At 43.5% G+C, this 19,010-nt stretch overlaps 1 protein-coding gene across 1 annotated transcript in view; it reads left to right on the forward strand.

Moving 5' to 3' along the window:
• kdm6ba (lysine (K)-specific demethylase 6B, a) overlaps window positions 1-17,737 on the forward strand; it is a 105,547-nt gene extending 87,810 nt beyond the window's left edge. Inside the window, exons 6-26 of the mRNA XM_055051225.1 lie at window positions 3,948-4,024; window positions 5,931-6,052; window positions 6,173-6,296; window positions 7,127-7,222; window positions 7,342-7,618; window positions 7,728-7,781; window positions 7,941-8,111; window positions 8,208-8,381; window positions 8,476-9,024; window positions 9,468-12,832; window positions 12,945-13,071; window positions 13,201-13,306; window positions 13,476-13,776; window positions 13,849-13,917; window positions 14,149-14,297; window positions 14,406-14,520; window positions 14,608-14,795; window positions 14,877-15,018; window positions 15,130-15,256; window positions 15,922-16,092; window positions 16,191-17,737. Of these exons, the coding sequence (XP_054907200.1) occupies window positions 6,178-6,296; window positions 7,127-7,222; window positions 7,342-7,618; window positions 7,728-7,781; window positions 7,941-8,111; window positions 8,208-8,381; window positions 8,476-9,024; window positions 9,468-12,832; window positions 12,945-13,071; window positions 13,201-13,306; window positions 13,476-13,776; window positions 13,849-13,917; window positions 14,149-14,297; window positions 14,406-14,520; window positions 14,608-14,795; window positions 14,877-15,018; window positions 15,130-15,256; window positions 15,922-16,092; window positions 16,191-16,208 (6,318 nt within the window). The 5' untranslated portion in view covers window positions 3,948-4,024; window positions 5,931-6,052; window positions 6,173-6,177 and the 3' untranslated portion in view covers window positions 16,209-17,737. The remainder of the gene's footprint in view (window positions 1-3,947; window positions 4,025-5,930; window positions 6,053-6,172; window positions 6,297-7,126; window positions 7,223-7,341; window positions 7,619-7,727; window positions 7,782-7,940; window positions 8,112-8,207; window positions 8,382-8,475; window positions 9,025-9,467; window positions 12,833-12,944; window positions 13,072-13,200; window positions 13,307-13,475; window positions 13,777-13,848; window positions 13,918-14,148; window positions 14,298-14,405; window positions 14,521-14,607; window positions 14,796-14,876; window positions 15,019-15,129; window positions 15,257-15,921; window positions 16,093-16,190) is intronic.
• The last annotated feature ends 1,273 nt before the right edge of the window (window positions 17,738-19,010 follow it).

Genomic DNA, 19,010 nt, shown 5'->3' on the forward strand with positions numbered 1-19,010 from the left:
CAAAAACTCAATTTTGAAAGACATTGTCTCCGAGAGGCTCCGAGTTCAGGTTCTAAAGTGGACACAGTGTGTATAAAACCCAATAAAACTTACAAATTAGAACTCCTTTATCACTTAGTGGATGTATCAGCCTTTATCTGCTTGTTCTTTTAGGGTTTGAATGCATGAAATGGAGAGGAACACATTATCTTAAAGCTTGTAGTGCAGACGCTAATGTAGTAGTTAACAACCACAACTGTGAAATCCAATTGGTTTTCTGACTTGAACTAAAACACACTTAACCTCAGGTGTGAAGACAATTTCAAATTTAACTTTGACTACTGAGGCAAATGAAGTGAATGTTCTTTATTGTCTGGTTTCAAGCATATTCCCTCAGATGGATGGAACTGTACGAAACATAAAATGCATTAAAGCTCCTTTTGGTTGCAAATGGATGGATTTAATTATAGAAAGAGAGGAGTGTTCTACTTGCTGTGTCCTCATTTGACCTGAAGGATTATCATTGGCACTGTGTTCTCTTGCTTTTCCTGAGCGTGCGTGTTTAAGGAGGCAGACGTGATGAAGTTAGCCCCCATCACCGGCTAGGATCGGCATGTGCTGACGTTTGTTCGCGCACGAACAAAGAAAAAAAAAAAGAAGAAAAAAACATGCAGGGGAGGACGGATGTGAGGGAGAGAGAAATATTTGGTGTTTCCTCCAGAACACGATCTCTATCTGGGACTGATTATGTAACAGCCAAATGGAGAAGAGAGCGTGAGGGAAGGCGGAACAAGATGAGGAGAGAGACACAAAAGAAGACCCAATCTTGGTCTTTCCGCTCCCCAGAACTCCTCTCCTGCCTGTTCTTCCAACCTAACCGGCTGGTTTCTTATCAAACTGGCTCTCCAGTAACTGTTAAAACAATCTCTTTGCATTCAGCGGCGTCATGCTCACTGCTGAACACTCTTGATGTCTTCTGTCTGCTCGTGTTTGCCTCGCCATCACGAAGCTCTGTAATGTCACGCTGACGTTATTGTTGTATCACTCAGGAGGCTAAAAACAGCATCACAGCCAGTGCTCTCTGTCCCACAGATGGATATTTTTTGCTGCGAATGTCGTCACCGCCTGCCTGCTCCTCTCTGGCCTGGCGGAAGATCAGAACGAGGCAGCGGTTGGCATGGCAGGCTGAAAACTGACTCAGACTCCCTGTTCGTTTTTCAATCGTTTCTTCCTCTTTACTCCAAGCGGCGAAGGCGCGAACCTTTCGGTATAAACTAGGAATGTCACATTTCTGAATTTCTCTTTACCTCTTTGGTTACACCCACGCAGCTTATGTTTTTTTGTTTCAGGGGCAAAGGGGTGAGGGATAATTTGCAAGCTCAGCAATGAGGGTGTTGACAGGAAGAGCTCTTTGATGAATGCCGTCATTTGAGGGGGATTTCTGTTCAACAAGGTGTACCGTGTGGGAATTTTCTTGTATTGGGTTCATCATCTGGATGTGTTTTTATTGAGAAAGAGAGATGAAGTCTTTCGATTCCTCTCTTTTTATTTTGTTTTGATTTATCAGAGTTCAGAGTGGAATACTGCGACTAGTTGTGGTTGTGTGGTAGAAGTGAAAGCAATCACTCGCATTCACACGCTTATCACTTTCAGACTTGTGTACCTTTAGCTTTTAGGATGGATTGAATCATAAAACCTGTTAACTTGCAATTTGGTGGTTTGATTTCTGCCGCGGCATGAAACCCCCCTCCTCGTAGCTCATCACATCCTGTTTGTGTATCTAAACACTCTCTATTTACCTCGTGCAGTGAGCGGAGCAGACATGACATCACGTCGTCCGAGAAAATTCCCACCGCTCTCGCATCAGCGGTGATGCAGAAAAACGCCCACGGTCACCTGACTGTAAGCGGCGTCCTGAAGAGAGGCGGAGTTTTGCGGCCGCCGCTTTCGGGGAAGCCCTTTTCCATTGTTGAGTCATCGGCGGGGTGGAAGGGGAAGGGGTTCCCCCCAAAAAATGCACAGAGTAATGATCGTGCACATTCTCACAGATTGTCCTGTAGGTGGTGTCGCTGAGGTGATAAAACCTGAGCTGGAATCTAACACCATGGTCTTATGTCTACGTTCACGATCTTGTTTCACAAGACTGAGTTTCTCACACTCAGCTGCTGGTGTAGCTGTGAGCAAACAGATAGCCAGCGTAGCAACAGGAGTAGACTGTTTGGTCACAACACACATAAACATACACCCTCTGTAAAAGAAGTAATTATAGCCTGGTCCCTGTGTCCCCATTTGACCTCAGTGGTTCAGTCTCCTGTCTACTTCTCTGAGTTTTATTAAATGTTTCCTCTCATGTAATGGTCAACTTGGCCAGCTCAGCTCTTCCTCTTTGTGACGGCAGTTCTGTTTGTGACTGTTCGCCTGTTAAATTGCTCAGTCAGTCTCACCATTGTGTCAGTGTGAGGAGAGAATCCCAATGGGTCACCCTCCCGGCCTATTTAACCCCTCGCCTCCTGGCTACCATTAGGTTTCCCATAAAGTCCAGTTTACTGTTTCTGAAGTTAGAAATGGAGGAAACTTCACACTGGTTGATCAAACTGGGAATCTGTTTGCTAAAGTTGACTTTAAAATATTTTATTTGGGTAGATTTTAATTTAAAAGATGTTGAAATAATTCAAATACAATCTTTTTTTTGTCCAAATTTGAAAATTATTTTAATTAAATACATGTAGTCAGGGAGGTGTAGAGTTTTAGAGGTTTTCACATCTTCTACCTTGTTATGGAAACCAACCCATGTTCTAACTTTTGTGTTTATATTGATCAACAGTTCATAAATACAGCAATATCCCTCTTGACCAAATACAGCTCTACATCGCCCATCACAACCTTGCTAGATCACCCGTGGCCTTAGAATAATGATGAACAACCTGTATATTTCACAAATTCATTTAGTTTGCCTTGCATGTAAAAAAAAAAAAAAAAAAAAAAAACCTGGTTTGTAATTGAGACATAAAACGTTACCAAAATGGAAAGAAACTTTGTAAGACCTTTCTACATTGTACAGAGTCTGGTGACATGGAAGGAACAGAAATGTGGCCACGACTCACTAACTTGTGGGAATGACTTGTTTAATTTATGGCAATGACTTATTTCATGGGAACAACTTAATTATAACAAGTCATCACCACAAATTAAACAAGCCGTTCCCACGAGCTAGTAAGTTGTGGGCATGGGGCATTGGCTATTAAGGCATGGGCACAAGTTGAGTTTTGTTTGGCCCCATGTCATCAGATGGGCTCAATGATGTTGGTAGAATTAGCTAAATAACCACGGCTAATGTTGTTCATTGAAACAACTCGAGTCAAACTCGGCTTGCTAGCATGTTTGCCTTTAGTTTTATCGCTTTTGCTGGGTTAACTAAAATTGGAGAAGATTTTTAAATCTATTTATCAAAAGCGGCATGCTAAACTTTTTTCTGACAACCACAGCTAAGATGTCTGATTGGCAGGCACTCCCAAAGAGTCAGGAAACTGCTTGCTACCATGTTTGATTTTAGCATTAGCACTGTCACAAAGCTAACGCTGAATACAAACTTGGGCTTTTGGTTTTTGCTCTGACACAGCCTACAAGTCTTGTTACATTTAATGAATGTTTACTAAGTTAATGCATATTGCTCCCCATAAAAATTATATTAGCTTCACTGTTGCTGCCATGTTTGATAGGACGAACAAGATTAGCATCTGATGGAACATCTTTTAAAAAAAAAAATTAGTCATACCTGGCTATTTACTCACTATTGATAGATTAAATACTAAACAATATTCCTGATCTATAATAAAAATAATTGTATGGGTTTATATTCAAAGACCTCCAGAATGTATTTTTTTTCTTATACTATCGCACTTTTTACCTCCAAGTACTGTCTCATGTTTCTATGACAGCTTGACAACAAAGTCTTTTCTGTTTTCCAGGTCTGAAGAGATGATTGGCAGCTGAAGAGGAGATTTGACAGAACTGTGAATCAATAACTTGGTGCTAACTCTGAAAGGTGAGCCCAGCTGGAGTGTTTGCCTCAGTGGGGTCTTGACAGTTTCTGCCGGCCTATCTTCGCTCCACAGTAGCGTCTGGTGGAGCCTGATCCTTTGTGGTGGGGTGGGTGAGATAGAGACCGTGGCCTGTTTATGTGTCTGTGTGTGGAGCGTGGGCTTTAAATAGAGAGAGACGTCCAGAGTTAGTGAGAGGAGAGAAACTGGTGGGAGGAACCTTTATGCATGTCCAAAGCTAATTTGGGAAAGGGCTGCACTCTGCTGAGCAAGAGGAGTGACTCATAACCTTACAGTGTGTCTGGTAAACTCCGACTAAAGCAGTTTCATACAGTGAGTAGTGTTTTTAACATCTCAATCAAAACGAGTAGCTGATTTTAAATTTAGGGTTTTGTAAAGCCTTGACCTGCTGATTCTGCCCTGTTTTCTCTTTAAGCTCTTTAATATAGGGTGAGCAGAGACAGTCACTGTAAAACAGGTTTTATCTTTTATTATATTGGACAAACATAGTTATGGAGTTGACATCTTTAAATAGTCTTTAGTGTTTATTATAGCAATTAGTGGTTTGCGTTGCTAATGCAACTGTCTCAGTTCTTGATTTCTTAGGAAACAGACTCCTATCTTAAGCTTGTTTCCAAATTCAGCATGCTCTATGATGTAGAAGTATAAAACTGCAGCTTTTATGTAATATATATCGACATTGTTTTGCTCTCGCTCTTTCTCGCAGCCTCATTGAACTATAAATGTTTCTCTACATTTTATAGAAAGTGGTGTGTGTTAAAAATGGTGTCAGAACTAAGATTTTCAAAGCACCTTTGTGAAAAAGAAGGATTATTTTCCATTTAGTAGTAACTTTCATGCTACTAGATTCATCTTAAGGAACCGGGTACTGTTTACGTATGATCTGACCATTTATCAAAAAGAGGTTTCCGACTCTGGTTGCCAGCTGATTTCTCCATCCACCTGTACTAGTTGACTACTTTTGAAATTTTGTATCAGTAAATATTTACAGCGATTAAAAATAAATTGGATTATTGATTCAGATTAACAGTCATGCTTTTCAGGTTTTGTTGTCTTCTTTTCGGATCTTCCCACCTTTTTTACTTCTCGCCAAGTGCATTTTAAGTCGACAGAGTTGTGTCTTTCTCCTTTGTGTTTCCACCTCCACTGTTTTCTTTTGTGTGGTCCCCGTGTGTGTGGGAAGGTGTATGGGTGTTTTCATGGCACTGTTCCCACTCTCCGCTCCATCTCTTCTCCTTAATCTATCCTTCCATCCTGTTCAGACCGTCTGTCGCTGCTGGCCCCCCTCTCCTCATCTCTATCACGCCTGCTGTAATGAGATTAAACTTTAGTGTATGCACTGGGCACACACACACACACACACAGATCCAGTTAAGGAGAACCCAGGCTTCTCTAAAGCAGCGCAAGCCTGATGCCACAGTGCAGCTTGGCTTGTTTCCAGTGCTGCACACTCTTGGCATGTGACCAAAGCCTCTCACTCTTAGTCTTTCCCCTCTATCAGGAGCTCCATGCCTTGGATTACAGTAACACCAGATCTGTCTTCATAGGTGAGCACCCCACTGAGCCATCTGGGCCTCAGAAATAATCCCATTCTGTGCCATTTAACTCACTGCTGCCTCCTACTGGCTCAAGTATGCAAATAAACCAGAGACAGACAAAGAAATTATCTAAATTTAGCTTAAGGGAGTAAAATGTAGCCACTGAATAGCATTCAGCATAAAATCTGCCCTAGTAGGTCACTCTCCTACCCCATCCCCTCTCAGCTGACACAACACTGTCTCTCTGTAACTACTCCATATAATGGAGAGAGCCCAGTGGCATTTGTTGACTTTTCAATGAGCCTCTGTGTTACTCACTCTCACACAAGCTCTTTTGTTTCTCTCTCTGCAGCCAGTTGGCTTCGGGGCTCCTGGTGCTGAAGACAGGGGAGTCAGACGTTGCCGATTTTCTCAGTGTTGGAGTGAGGCCCTCTCTGTGCTGCAGTGGAGGGCTTCACAGATACAGCTACTCTGGTGAGTAACTATCGCAGCTCTTTAGATGCAACAAGACACGAGATTCTGGGTTGAAATAGTTACAACTGTGGGATAGAAATGTGTGTTTGTATTAATGAGATGGTTGTTGCTGATTTCCAGGCTGGATGCATCACACAGTGGAGCAGTTAAGCGGGCGAGGCACACGGGACTCCTTCCCTCTGGACGGACTCAACCGGGGGCCATGGCATCCCGTGAGCCGCCGCGCCTGGCAGCCAACTGCCAGGTTTGTAACCATAACAATCAGTACACAACCTTTCCTCTTTGTTTACTGTAAAGTGCCAGCTCTAGCTTAGAGCTACAGCTTGGAGCAAAGTCCTACGAATATCACTTTGGTTACAAGTCTGAAACCCAAGAAATAATTTTCATTTCATCCTTTTCTTAAACAACAAACTAAAACCCCAGGTTATAAATTGCAATCTTGTGATCGACGACTACTTTCAGGGAAAGTTTAAAAACGACTAAACCTATTAGCAAAGAACAAAAACGGCCTGCATTTGCTGAAGTCTACTTCTGTTCTGAACAACCTAAATGAACAGGAGTAGAAATGACAGATATTGTACTTCCTTTGACTTCATTTAAACATTTCAGTGACACTGAGAACGTCAAATGCAGTAACACCACACCAAAGGCCCAAGACAAACTCGATCCATTTTGGCATCTGCTTACTGCCGGACTGGCTTGTGATTTCCACTACATACTCCTACATGAATACTCAATTTTGCATGTTCAGTGCTGCATAGAGGGATATCCTCAAGTTGGAGCCTTTGCGTCAAATAAGAATCTGGTTGTAACGTGAAAAGTCTGATCAGAACAAAACAATACGATCATTGTGTGTTGGGGTTTATTGATAGAAAAACAATACCATTTGTTAGTTTCTTCTGGAAGGTCAAGAATCGGGGCCAATTCAGATACAAACTGCCTGATTATCACTATATTTTGGCAATAAAAGTGTCCTCACAATCCAAGTCAGTCCATTTTTGTGACATAAAACAATAAGTATGAATTTGAAAGCAGATTTTTGAGTCATTCGTTGCTTTTTCTGTTTTCAATTAGGTGTTCGCCTGCAATGAACCAACCGCAGTTACTTCACCATCTACCTCCTGCAGCGCTAGGTGGATTAAACCATCACAGTAAATACTTAAGCAATGGGTAAGAGCTCCAAGAAACAAAATTCAAGTACTGGTCTCCTAGAATTGGCTTTTTGATGTTTTAAAAATGTCTTATTTGTAGATGTTTCACCAATGTTCAACTTTTATTTGAATGTCCAGGCCCATGCGGGGAGAAGAAAAGCTTGATCTCCCACCAGCAATGTTCCCAGCAATGCATCGGGAACAGCAGAGGCCTCCCCCTCAACATCTTCATCCTCCCCCTCCTCCTCACAGAGTATGGGAACAGCAGTACGACTCCCACCATCCCCATCATCCCCATCCGGTTCTGTCCCTGCCCAACAACCACACCATGCGTCTCTTTAATGGTCACCCCAATAGCGGCGCACATCTGCTCAACCCACATCTTCCTCCTAACCGACCAAACCCACTGCTGAAGGTGAGGGAGGAAACCAAAGAGGACACTTGCTATGTTTCGAGCAACAAATGAACCGTTCATGTTTTTTCAGTTGGTTTCATCATCTGCTTTGGTTTGGGGGGGTTTTCAGGATCCCCAGGGTCCACCACTGCTGGGAGAAGAGCTGCGGGCTCAGGTGCACCAGGTAGGAGCCTCTTTAATTGGCTGTGACCTTGTTTCTCCATTATATAGACAAAAGACAAACCCAAGTCAGACATTTACTGATTTGATGGCAAGAGACATTCTAGGTAAACTATTAATGAGCTTTTCTGATATTTCTATTAACATTAATCTCTGCACACAGCAGAGAGGCTACCCAGGGAAGATGCCGGGGGGTCAGCTGAAGAGACCAGGTCCTCCTCTGGGGGAGCATTCGGTCATCCAACACACACCTCCAGTGTCTCATCACATACCTCCTCATCCCATAGTTGAGGTCGCCCCCAGTCCCAGCAAGAGGAGAAAGAGTTTAGATCAGGTACACAACAGTGTAGTCCTACTTATCCTATCACCTTGCCTGTCCTCCAGTGTCTGATTGTTCAGTTTGTGTTTTAATGCTTCAATCTATGTGCAGGTGTCCCACTCAGGGTTGCAGCATTTTTCTGGCCAGTCTCCATCATCGTCTCAACAGCAGACTTCAACTCACCACCAAGCCCCAAAACCTGCTTTCTGGAACCCCATCCATAAGGACAATGGCGTCCCCTGGAAGCCCCAGACATCTGACAGAAAACATCCACAGGAGTATCAGGTACAAACAGATGCAGAATCTTTATAGTTCATTTTCAGCTTCATTGTTTTGGTGTATGGTTAATTGTTTTCCATCTTGTGCTCTGGTTTATCAGGAAAGTAATAAACAAGGGATGTGCAGCTACACCTCAAAGACCTCTCCCAACTCCTCCAGCCCTTCTAACCTCTCACCCCATCCTCCGAACTCATCTCCGGGAGGCTACCACCAGGGATGTGCTCCCCACCTGCAGAAAGATGTGCTACAACCTCAGTCTGTGAATCATCACTCTCCTCATTCCTCCTACCCAAATCCAAGTTCCAAACTGGATCTGGGCCTCTCCTGCCAGGCTGTGGAGCCCCGTGGTCTAAACAAACAGAGAAGCCCGCTCGGTAGTGGCCACACACCGCCTACTCCAACCAGGGGAGACAAAGATCATCGGGTAAGAGCTCAGTCGTCACCAGCAAACGCTTCTGCAACCAGCAACAAAAACAACAGCAGCAGCAGCAGTGTGCCTTACTGCCACTACCAGCCTCACCCGGGGCTACGACACCCTGGTGCTCCTCCTCCCCCTCCTCCTGCCAGCAGCACCTCAGTACCTCAGCAGCTGCAAAGTGGTCCCAGTGAGGCTTGGAGATACCAGAGCAGACCCAGCAGTAATTCCCTGGTGAGTAGAAGTCAGTCAAGCTTGTATGAGAGGCAGTAATGGACTAGATGTGGAATAATAGACTAGAAATGTCAAAACCCGCTTCATGAACTGAGCAATTTGTTTTGAACATCAGAACATCTAATAGCTAGATTTCAGCTGCTTTCTAAAACACAGTTCTGCAGTATACAGAGCCAGAACAAACTATTTTATTGTCATTGTTTTGGATAAAATAGATAATTCTTTAAAAAAAAAAAAAAAAAAAAAGTCAGCCACCAAAACTGGCAGCATACAACTCAATGCGGGATGTAGCTGACAAAATCAGAAACCACACCAGTGATTTCAAGAAAGTTACATCTCCAACATACAAATTATTTAGCTTGAGAAACATATTTACGAATGTGAATCTGGCCTTTGAAAATAGAAGCAACACCAACTGATGTAACTTTGTGTTTGTTTTTCAGGAGTCGAGGGTCTACACGCCTCCAGGTCTGCTACCTCAACCTCAGCAGAGCCACAATCAGGTTGTAGACAGTCGACTTTCAGGTTCCCATCAGCATCAGCACCACAACAGTCCCACTGTGCCCCCAACCAACTCCACCCGAATGCCTGTCATCACATCCAACCCCCCCATGTCTCTGTCCTCCTGCACTAACAGCTGCTACATCAGCAGCTCAGACAGAGTTACAGTGGCTAATGTCTCTTCGAGGCCTGTGTCACCCCCTAGTGGTTGCTCTGTGAACAACCGCACAAGTCAAAACAGTTGGAGAGGAATGATGGATCCAAAGACCCAGAACTCCACCAGCCCCAAATCTCAGATGGATGCTCTGCTGCAGCCAGGTCGTCAGAGAGGCCAGGCTCAACAACAAGACCAGCCCAAACCTCAACACCAGGAATCTACAAGATCTCCGCCTACCAATGGGAAGATGTCATACTATGCTCAGGCTAACCCCCATCAACCTCCTCGTCAGTTTTCCTCATCATCTTTGTTCTCCTTTGGGAGCCAAAGAGTGGAGGACAGCGTAATCACAAGAAGAGATTCAAATCCTCTTCCCAGCTCCCCTTCTACATACTGCCCAGCTTCTCTTCCTTCTGTTAACACTTCGTCTCAAGGATTGAGACCGAATCATCAGCCGCACTCCACATCGACACCGATGTTCTCCGCTCCACAAGCTTCGACTTCTGTCCCTCAGTCGATGGGAGATGTCTTAGACAAGCTTGACGCAGAGCTGGAGGGGCATATGCAAGCCGAGGAGCGGCGGCGGAAAGACCGAGAAGAGCAGGAGAGGAAAAAGGAAGAGGAGAAACAAAAGAGAGAGTTGGAAATGAGACGAAAGCTGGAAGAGGAAAGACAGAAGAAACAGCAGCAGGAGGAAGAAAGGAAGAGAAGAGAAATGGAAAAAATTCTTATGGAGAGAAAAAGAAGGGAATTGGCAAAACAGGAGGAAGAGAGGAAAAAGCTGGAGTGGGAAAAGAGAGAGCAGGAACGGAAGAGGAAAGAGTGGGAGAGACAAGAGGAGGAGGGAAAGAGGAGGGAAGCTGAGAGACTAGAAAGAAAGAAGAGAGAAATTGAAAGGGCTAAAGAGGAGGAGAGAAAACTTGAGGAGGAAAAAAGAATGGAGCAGAAGAAAGAGGAAAGCCTCTGCACTGCTAAAGGAAAAGAGCAGACTGCCATTGAAAACCTGGAAAGACTTCTCTCTGGAAACACCCACACAGTTCCCCCACCTCCTCCCCTCTCTGTTCCTACACCTCCCTCAGCTGCACCACCCTCCATTTCCCAGGCGTCACCTCCATACCCTTGGCTCAGTCGTGGCGGTGTACCTCCCGCTCCGGCTGCCCAGACCCCCAGCAACCCCACAGAGAGGCTACGCCCTCCTCCCCTCACACCTCAGACTGAGTACGCCAGAGAAAAGCAGCGGCTCAGGGAGATGGGGAGTAACAGCGGCGGTGGCGCAACATTTAATCCCTCAACACTCAATACCTCAGGGATGAACCAGCCTGTACACCCCAGCACACCCCCAGCAATGCAAGCAGCACCCAACCAATCCAAAGACTCTGGCAGGGAGCGAGACCTCCCTGCCTTGGCAATTAGAGAGCCCCCCAAACTTTATCAGGCATTTTCTAGAGACAACCTCCCCTTGCCGCCTCTGTCATCAAGCTCAGCCGTCGGCAGAGGAATCAACAAGAAGTTGACCGAAAGCAGTTGGAAAAACAACGGTACCGAATCAGACAGTGCTCAGTTTGAGGAGGAGCCCTCTGAAATGTCCACAATGCTCCCTGATGGTCTGGCTAACATTATGGCAATGCTGGATGAATCGATCAAAAAAGAGGAGGAACTGTACAGCAGTGAGAAGAATGGGTGTGCACCTCTCATACACAACTTTATCCCAGGTGCTGATCCCATGAAAAGCTACCTGTGTGCCCCAGACCTGATCCCAGCCACGAAGCATCAGCCTAATCAGGAAGACTTGGGATCAAATCCAAGCCCACCTGTGCTCAGCCGGCAAGGCTCCCTGGCATCGCCTTGCAGCCGAACCTCATCCCTTGAGGAAGAGGAGGACTACCATAAGGCTGCCCCAAGCGTTCCTCTGATCACCAAGCCAATTGTGGACATGGAAACTGGAGTGGGGAATACAAACTACCGCCATAGTGACCTGGCTAAGCTCTATGGCCTCCCAGAGCAGATCAGAAGCGAAGCTGACGAAGAATCTGAGGAGGACTCTGAGGCACTGTCTTGTTCTCCGCCTCCTCAGAGACCCCACCTCCATCAGACGGGGGTAAATAGTACGTTTAAGTCTTTGGCAACACTGTTGGAAAGCCAGAAGTATGCTTATCGAGGAGGGCCTTTTGGGAGACCACCTCCATCCGCTCTGGTTGGCGTCAAATATTCCTCCTCGCTGTCGCTTGGCCCTGATATCTGCCGCCAGCAGCAAGGCAGTTCTCCCACGTCTGATTCAACAAGTCCTCCATTCAGTCCTGCTGTCCCATCTCAGAAATTCTTTCCTCATTCACTACTGGAGGATAAGAAGATAAAAACGGAGGACAGTGACGTGTGGACAGATGAGGGAGAGATGGAGGAAAGGGTGAACTCCATGGAGGAGAGGAAAACCATAAAGCCCATTAAGGTCATCAAGACCGAACAAGAGCTGACCACCATCTCAGAGTCTTCTCTGAAGGAGCTGGGAAAGAGCTGTGAAGTCATGCTGTGTCGACATTCACTTGATAGATCGGACCGTCAAGTGAAGTCAGAGGACAGACACAAACCTGAGAAAGTGAAGGAGCACAAAGACAAGAAGAGAAAACATGGTCACAGCCACAGCAGTAGGAAACACGAGGACAAGAAGGAAAGGAAGAAGCACAGAGAGAAGAGAGATGATGCTTCTTCTTCATCGTCATCCTCCAGCTCCAGCCACAAACGCCACAGAGATGGCAAGAGCCACAAAGAGAAAAAACACCGTAGAGTTCTGGGTGATCTCAATCTCCAGAGGCGAGAATCTGAAAAGGATCGCACTCATTGTGAATCGGATAAAAAGAAACGGAAAGATGGCGCCGGCTCCTCTAGCGAGCGTGCAGCGTGGACCTCGAGTCCAGGGGAAGTGTCTTCTGATCACAAAAACGGCACGGACGCTGGCTCGTTATTGGGTTCCAAAGACTTGATAAAATTAAAGGCGCTTTCGGACGGGCCGCCCAAGGAGCTGAAGATTCGGCTCATCAAGGTGGAAAGCGGGGACAGGGAGACATTCATCGCCTCCGAGGTGGAGGAGAAGAGGATTCCTCTCACAGAAATCAACATCAAGAACACTGCAAGTGAGATCATCCGCTCCTGCAAGTAAGTTCACAAGGAAGTTCAGATGCTTTCAAAGAGCTTCAACAGTATTTTGAACTATCAAATCCTAAAGTATATCCACATTTATTTTGTTCCTCTCTCCTTGTGATTTCAGGTCGGCTCGTATCAAAGGGAAATTCAAAGAGTCGTATCTGCTGCAAGCCTTCTCTGTTAAACCCATCATAAGCACAGATGAACCCATTCCTAGGGAGAAACTCAACCCACCCACACCCAGCATCTATGTATGTCAACTTTTTAACACACTTTGTGTTTCTGATCTGTAGCATAGTGTGTTAAGTTAGAAAGCCACAGCATTGCAAGCATGTGCTGCCATCTTGTGGTAACTAAGAATCACTTTTTCCTTTTTGCAGTTGGAGAGCAAGAGGGATGCCTTCTCTCCGGTCCTGCTGCAGTTCTGCACAGACCCAAAGAACCCTGTTACGGTCATTAGGGGACTAGCCGGATCTCTTCGACTCAGTACGTTACCAAACCTGTCACCCAAAATTAAGGAAATTAGGCTCAGTTAGTCGATGCACCCTGTCAAAAGCCTATAAAATATTGCTCTAGCCTAGAAAGTGGCAACATTACACTGAAAAAAAAAATCATTCATTGTTCTATATATAACATTATTTCTCAATGTTTTCAGACTTGGGACTCTTTTCCACAAAGTCTCTGGTGGAAGCAAGTGCAGACCAAGCGGTGGAGGTGAGGACTCAGGTGCAGCAGCCTGCAGATGAAAACTGGAACGCCACCGGCACGGGTCAGACGTGGCCGTGCGAAAGCAGCCGCTCCTACACCACCATCGCCAAGTATGCCCAGTACCAGGCCTCCAGCTTCCAAGAGAGCCTCCAGGAAGAGAAAGGCAGCGACGAGGAGGACGAAGACGACGAGAAGAAGCCACTCGTTGGTGCTGATGCGAACAAAGACGGCTCCAAAGAGAGCAGCAAGTACGTATGGCGCTAAAAGCGATGGTGATTGAAAAGATTGGAATCATGTTCTAACGCCGATGTTTTTCTTAGCGGAGAGCAGAAGCCTGTAGGAAAGATCATCAAATTTGGCACAAATATCGACCTGTCTGATCCCAAAAGGTAAGCCGAAGCTCAATTTTTATTGACTTTTTTTAGGAATGTTGATGGCTAAAGAGAGCATGTGGTTCCTGGGCGTTTATTTAAACATCAGAGATGAATATATAAGTTTGACTCATTCGAAGCCCAAAATCGATGACGTTCATGTCCAGTTCTGACTGCAACTTTTCGAAACATTTGGTATGCAGATGATGTTTGCTCAAAGCAGGCTTCATATGTGTTACCTCTGCTCAGGTGGAAGGCCCAGCTTCAGGAGCTGCAGAAGCTTCCAGCATTTATGCGCGTCGCCTCCAGTGGGAACATGCTGAGCCACGTTGGACACACCATCCTCGGCATGAACACCGTCCAGCTCTACATGAAGGTTCCTGGCAGCCGGACGCCTGGTAAACGACACTCAGACATGGCAGAAAAATGTTACAACACAGAAAAAAAACATTTTTTTTTTAAATAAACCAATACTGCTGCTGATGTAATGTGGTTTTGTTCTACAGGTCACCAGGAAAATAACAACTTCTGCTCAGTCAACATCAACATCGGCCCTGGGGACTGCGAGTGGTTCTCTGTGCATGAAGACTACTGGGAGGCCATCAATGACTTCTGTGAAAAGTGAGCAGAGGAAGATAGCATGATGATTTTGTGATCAAATATTTCAATAATTCAGTCAATTACAAATCTTTTCACTTCTCTCTTCAGGCATGGAGTGGACTACTTAACAGGGTCCTGGTGGCCGGTGTTGGAGGACCTCTACAGAGCCAACATCCCCGTTTATCGCTTCATCCAGCGGCCCGGAGACTTGGTGTGGATCAATGCCGGTACTGTTCACTGGGTGCAGGCCGTGGGTTGGTGCAACAACATTGCTTGGAACGTGGGACCTCTCAATGGTAAGGGGGCGCCCTCTGGTGGCTCAATGTATATTGAATCTGCAAGGATCTTTGTCTCATTGTTCAAAACTATCCCGACAGGCTACCAGTACCAACTGGCCCTGGAGAGGTTTGAGTGGAACGAAGTGAAGAAAGTCAAATCCATTGTTCCTATGATTCATGTTTCCTGGAATGTGGCGCGCACTGTCAAGATCACTGATCCAGACACCTACAAAATGATCAAGTAAGAACATTTGATCAAAATGAACAAACTGAGAAGTTATCCCACAGCTACATATGAAACATAAAACCATCCAAAGCCATTTTAAAGAAACATTTTCCAACTTCTTTCCAGACACTGCCTGCTGCAGTCAATGAAACACATCCAGATCCTACGGGACCAACTGGTAGCTGAGGGAAAGAAGATTTCCTATCAGAGTCGGGTCAAAGATGAGCCTGCCTACTACTGCAACGAGTGTGATGTGAGTATTCATCGGTCAACGCCTACAAAAAGTCTTGCATTTCAAGATTTAGTTGCCTTAATTCAATGAAGCTGACTATATTCACCGAATGTAAAAAATTAACCCAAAGTACCCAATACAGAGGTTCTTCTTAGTCTTCGAAAAAAATAAAAGATTCTATATCAAAAATTATAAATTTTCTTTTTAAGTATTATGTGACATTTGTTGCTCTAAATCTTTTTTTTTAAATACCTTTGTGGTTTCTAAGGGTTGTAGATCCCTGGTCCAGACTTATGTTTTGTTTGTACTGTATTCAAATTAGTCTGGATTTAATTTTAAATCTCTTTAACAGCGAAGACACATTTTAAATAATCATTTTAAAAAAATACTGCAGGAAAATGCAGCTTTGTGACTGATAATTGTCTGCCTATCGGAGTTTATTTTAGTTTGATCAAGAGCTCCTCATTTTATTTTAGGAGTTATTAGGTCAAAATAGGGGGCAGTTTAAACATTTATCAGTTTTTATGTCCATAATTCATCAAAAATGAACTAAAATAGAATTCAGTGTCAAAAAGGCGACCACACAATGTTGCTAAGCTAGCATAATCGACGCAGGAGGCCTATGCAACGATGCCGTACGATTTCTGCTCTGTGCTAACGTGTAAAACAAACTCCTTCTGCCGCAGGTGGAGGTGTTCAACCTGCTGTTTGTGACGTGTGAGAACAGCAGCAGGAAGACGTATGTGGTTCACTGTGAGGACTGCACCCGACAGCGCAGCCCCAACCTGAACAACGTCGTGGTGCTGGAGCAGTACCGCATAGAGGAGCTCATGAACACATACGACTCCTTCATCTTGGTGAGCAAACCTTTGCAGCTCCGATTGGTTCCGAACGGAGAATCCTCCGTCTCAGAGTAAACCGCCTAACTGAGGCTGTTTGTGTTTTTCCTCGCCAGGCGTCGTCCTCTCGGTGACAGAGCTCCCCCTCTGGGTTCCCTCAGCCATAACCAAAACTCCTGCAGCGCCAGGACAAGAAAAAAAAAAAAAGACAGTTTTCACTTTGGTTTCTAAACCCACAATTTCATTGTTGTTGTTTTTTTTGCTACTGCAACAATTTGCTGATCATCCAGCTGAATACGTTTACTTGTTACTGTTTACAGAATCAAAAGTGGGGGGGAAAAAAAAAAAAGAAAGAAAAGAAACAAGCCGCCGTCAGAATCCCAGTTTACTCTCAGATGGTGCTTTGAAGCAGCTGGTGCTGCCATTGAACAAACTGTGGAGGAGAAACTGTTTCAGTGGCGCTTCTTTTTGTTTTGTTTTTGTCTTGAATACTGAAATTTGTACATGCCGTTTGAAAATTTCGTGGGGTGCTGTCTTTTTCTAAATAATTTATTGTTTCAGTTTGTTTTTTCTAAACTAGATCAGCCTAGATATATACCACATTGGCCTTGTATTTAGAAAAGAAAGAAAAAGAAATTACTAATAATAGAGATATGAACATTTTTCTAAAGCATTAAGTATTTTAAAAATTACAATTTTTTGGAATGCTTCAAAAGATACGGGTTTTAGCAACAGTTTTTTTAAGGGGAGGGGTTGAGTTGGTTGATTTTGTTTGTTTTTTTTTCAGATGCTTGTATTTGTTGTAAATCTTGTTCCTATGAATAATACTTTATTTCTTCTGGAGATTAATACTCAGCTGTCACACATCATCAGGTCTTTGGTTCTGTTTTTTTCTAGCTATGTATGAACTTTTGTCCAGAAAAAAAAAAAAAAAAAGAAAGAAAAAATCTGGTTTGTGCTGTACCTCTCTTTTCAGTATGCAGTTATTTTTCTTTTAGCAATTGTACATTTAATTTAAAAAATGTTTTCTCTATTTATTGGATATTAATGTTCTCCTTTTTTGATGAATTGTACATTGTTTTTTTTTTTTTTTGACACGGTGACTGCTTTGTAAGAACTGAAACGTGGAGGGTGCTGTTTTCCTGGTGCTTGCCTCTCGACCTCTGCCTTTTCTCTCCTGATATATATTGAATTAAATCTTTATCTTGAATATAACACCACCTTTCCTGTAGATGATAGACACACTGCTCACGTAGAGATGACTAATGGAATGCTGTGTTTGTATCCTCATTAAGGGAAAAAAAAAAAAAAAAAGAATTTTTCCAAAGTGTTTTGAGAAATTGTATTTTTTTTTTTTACTACATAGGTGGCTTTTAGACAAGATTTTTTATGATATTTGTTGAATATAATGGGATAGATGGTGCTAAATGTTTTCTTTTGAACAATTTTTTTTGTCTTCTAAAATTGAGAAATCTATTTTTCCTGTTGCAATATTACCTTTTCCTTCTCTTTGTGGTCATTTATTTATAACTGCACTGTTTTAGCGAATTCACACAGACCTGCTTGCAGACACACACACACCAAACTGAGCCAGACATGTCTTAAACACTTGTGAATTTGTGTGACATTACTATGACAATTAAATAAACACTTGATAAATCCAGGCAAACGGTCCCATCTTTCCCTGTTTTTCACCATATTCAATTGTTTAGCTTGATGCCGAGATCGTTTGATTCAGTGTTAATATTTGCAGAATTAAGTAAGTAGACGTCTGCTTAGAACCGGTGGAAAAACTGTTCTTTTTATTTTTAACTTTCTCAGCAGCCACCAGGGTGAACACTTTGCAAGAACTAATTTTTTTTTGGGGGGGCCTTATCAGGATCACAAATGTTTCCCAGGGCAGCTTCAGCCAGAAGGTTTTAATGAAAGACATTGGCAAACTGTTAAAACATTAAAAATGAGCTGTCACTACTTTTGATACTTTTCCAAATTAAATATCACTTCACAGTGATCAGTCTTTCCAGGATTTTGCTATTGTTTTCATTTTTTTTATTTTTTTGGCAATTGTGTTAAAAATATTTACAATATTCATTTTCTTCCCCTCTATTTATTTTTAAGTAGTTATGAGGCACAATAGTGACACCTGAAACTCAACAGATTGTTGCTAGATAACCAAAGAAGGAGAGAGGTTGTTGCCACCAATCTTGCTCAGCTGCTTGCTAATCTGCTGCCTACATCTCCCAGAATGCTGTGCGATTCTGGATTAGAGTACAGTGAAATTATTGAACATTTGATCAGACATATCTATTGATTTTCTAGTCTGAAAATCAGAGTGTATAATCAATACATTGTTGTTGATTAATTGTACAGCCCTAAAGGTTTATGTCTAACAAAAAAACATGTTTCATTTCTATACATCGTTATGGTTTGAATCCTACAAATTAATTCAACAATTTACCTTTGCAACTCCATTTATCTGCATACTATGCTTTATATGAGATTTGTCAGAGAGAATTTTAAAGTCATTGTTCAGATTGTTTCTTTAGCCTGGGAATGCTGTTACAATGAAAATATGTATGAAAAAAAAATGTTTCCATGTGTAAACTGAGGAAGGAGATTAAACAAGCAGCCAAACTTCCTCGATAGCAGAGCAGGAAAAAGTGGAGAGCAGTGACAAAACCGTCAGAGATTACATTTCTTGGGCTCACCGAAAGAAAACAGACGACTAAAGTTTGCTTTTAAAACAGAAACGTACCAGGATGTAATTCGCTCCAAGGGCAACAACAACCTCCTGACTCCTGTTTGCTCCATCAGACGTACGTCGACGATGCGATGGTTGTGAAACTTGACGTCAAGGTTTAAAGAGAGGAAAAAATCTCTGCATTATCTCAGTTTCTGCCGCTTGTCTGCGGGCTTAACTTTCGGTTCTGATGCGA

This window comes from Poeciliopsis prolifica, unplaced genomic scaffold (assembly GCF_027474105.1).
Source record: "Poeciliopsis prolifica strain line A6 unplaced genomic scaffold, Auburn_PproV2 SCAFFOLD032, whole genome shotgun sequence".
NCBI lineage: Eukaryota > Metazoa > Chordata > Actinopteri > Cyprinodontiformes > Poeciliidae > Poeciliopsis > Poeciliopsis prolifica.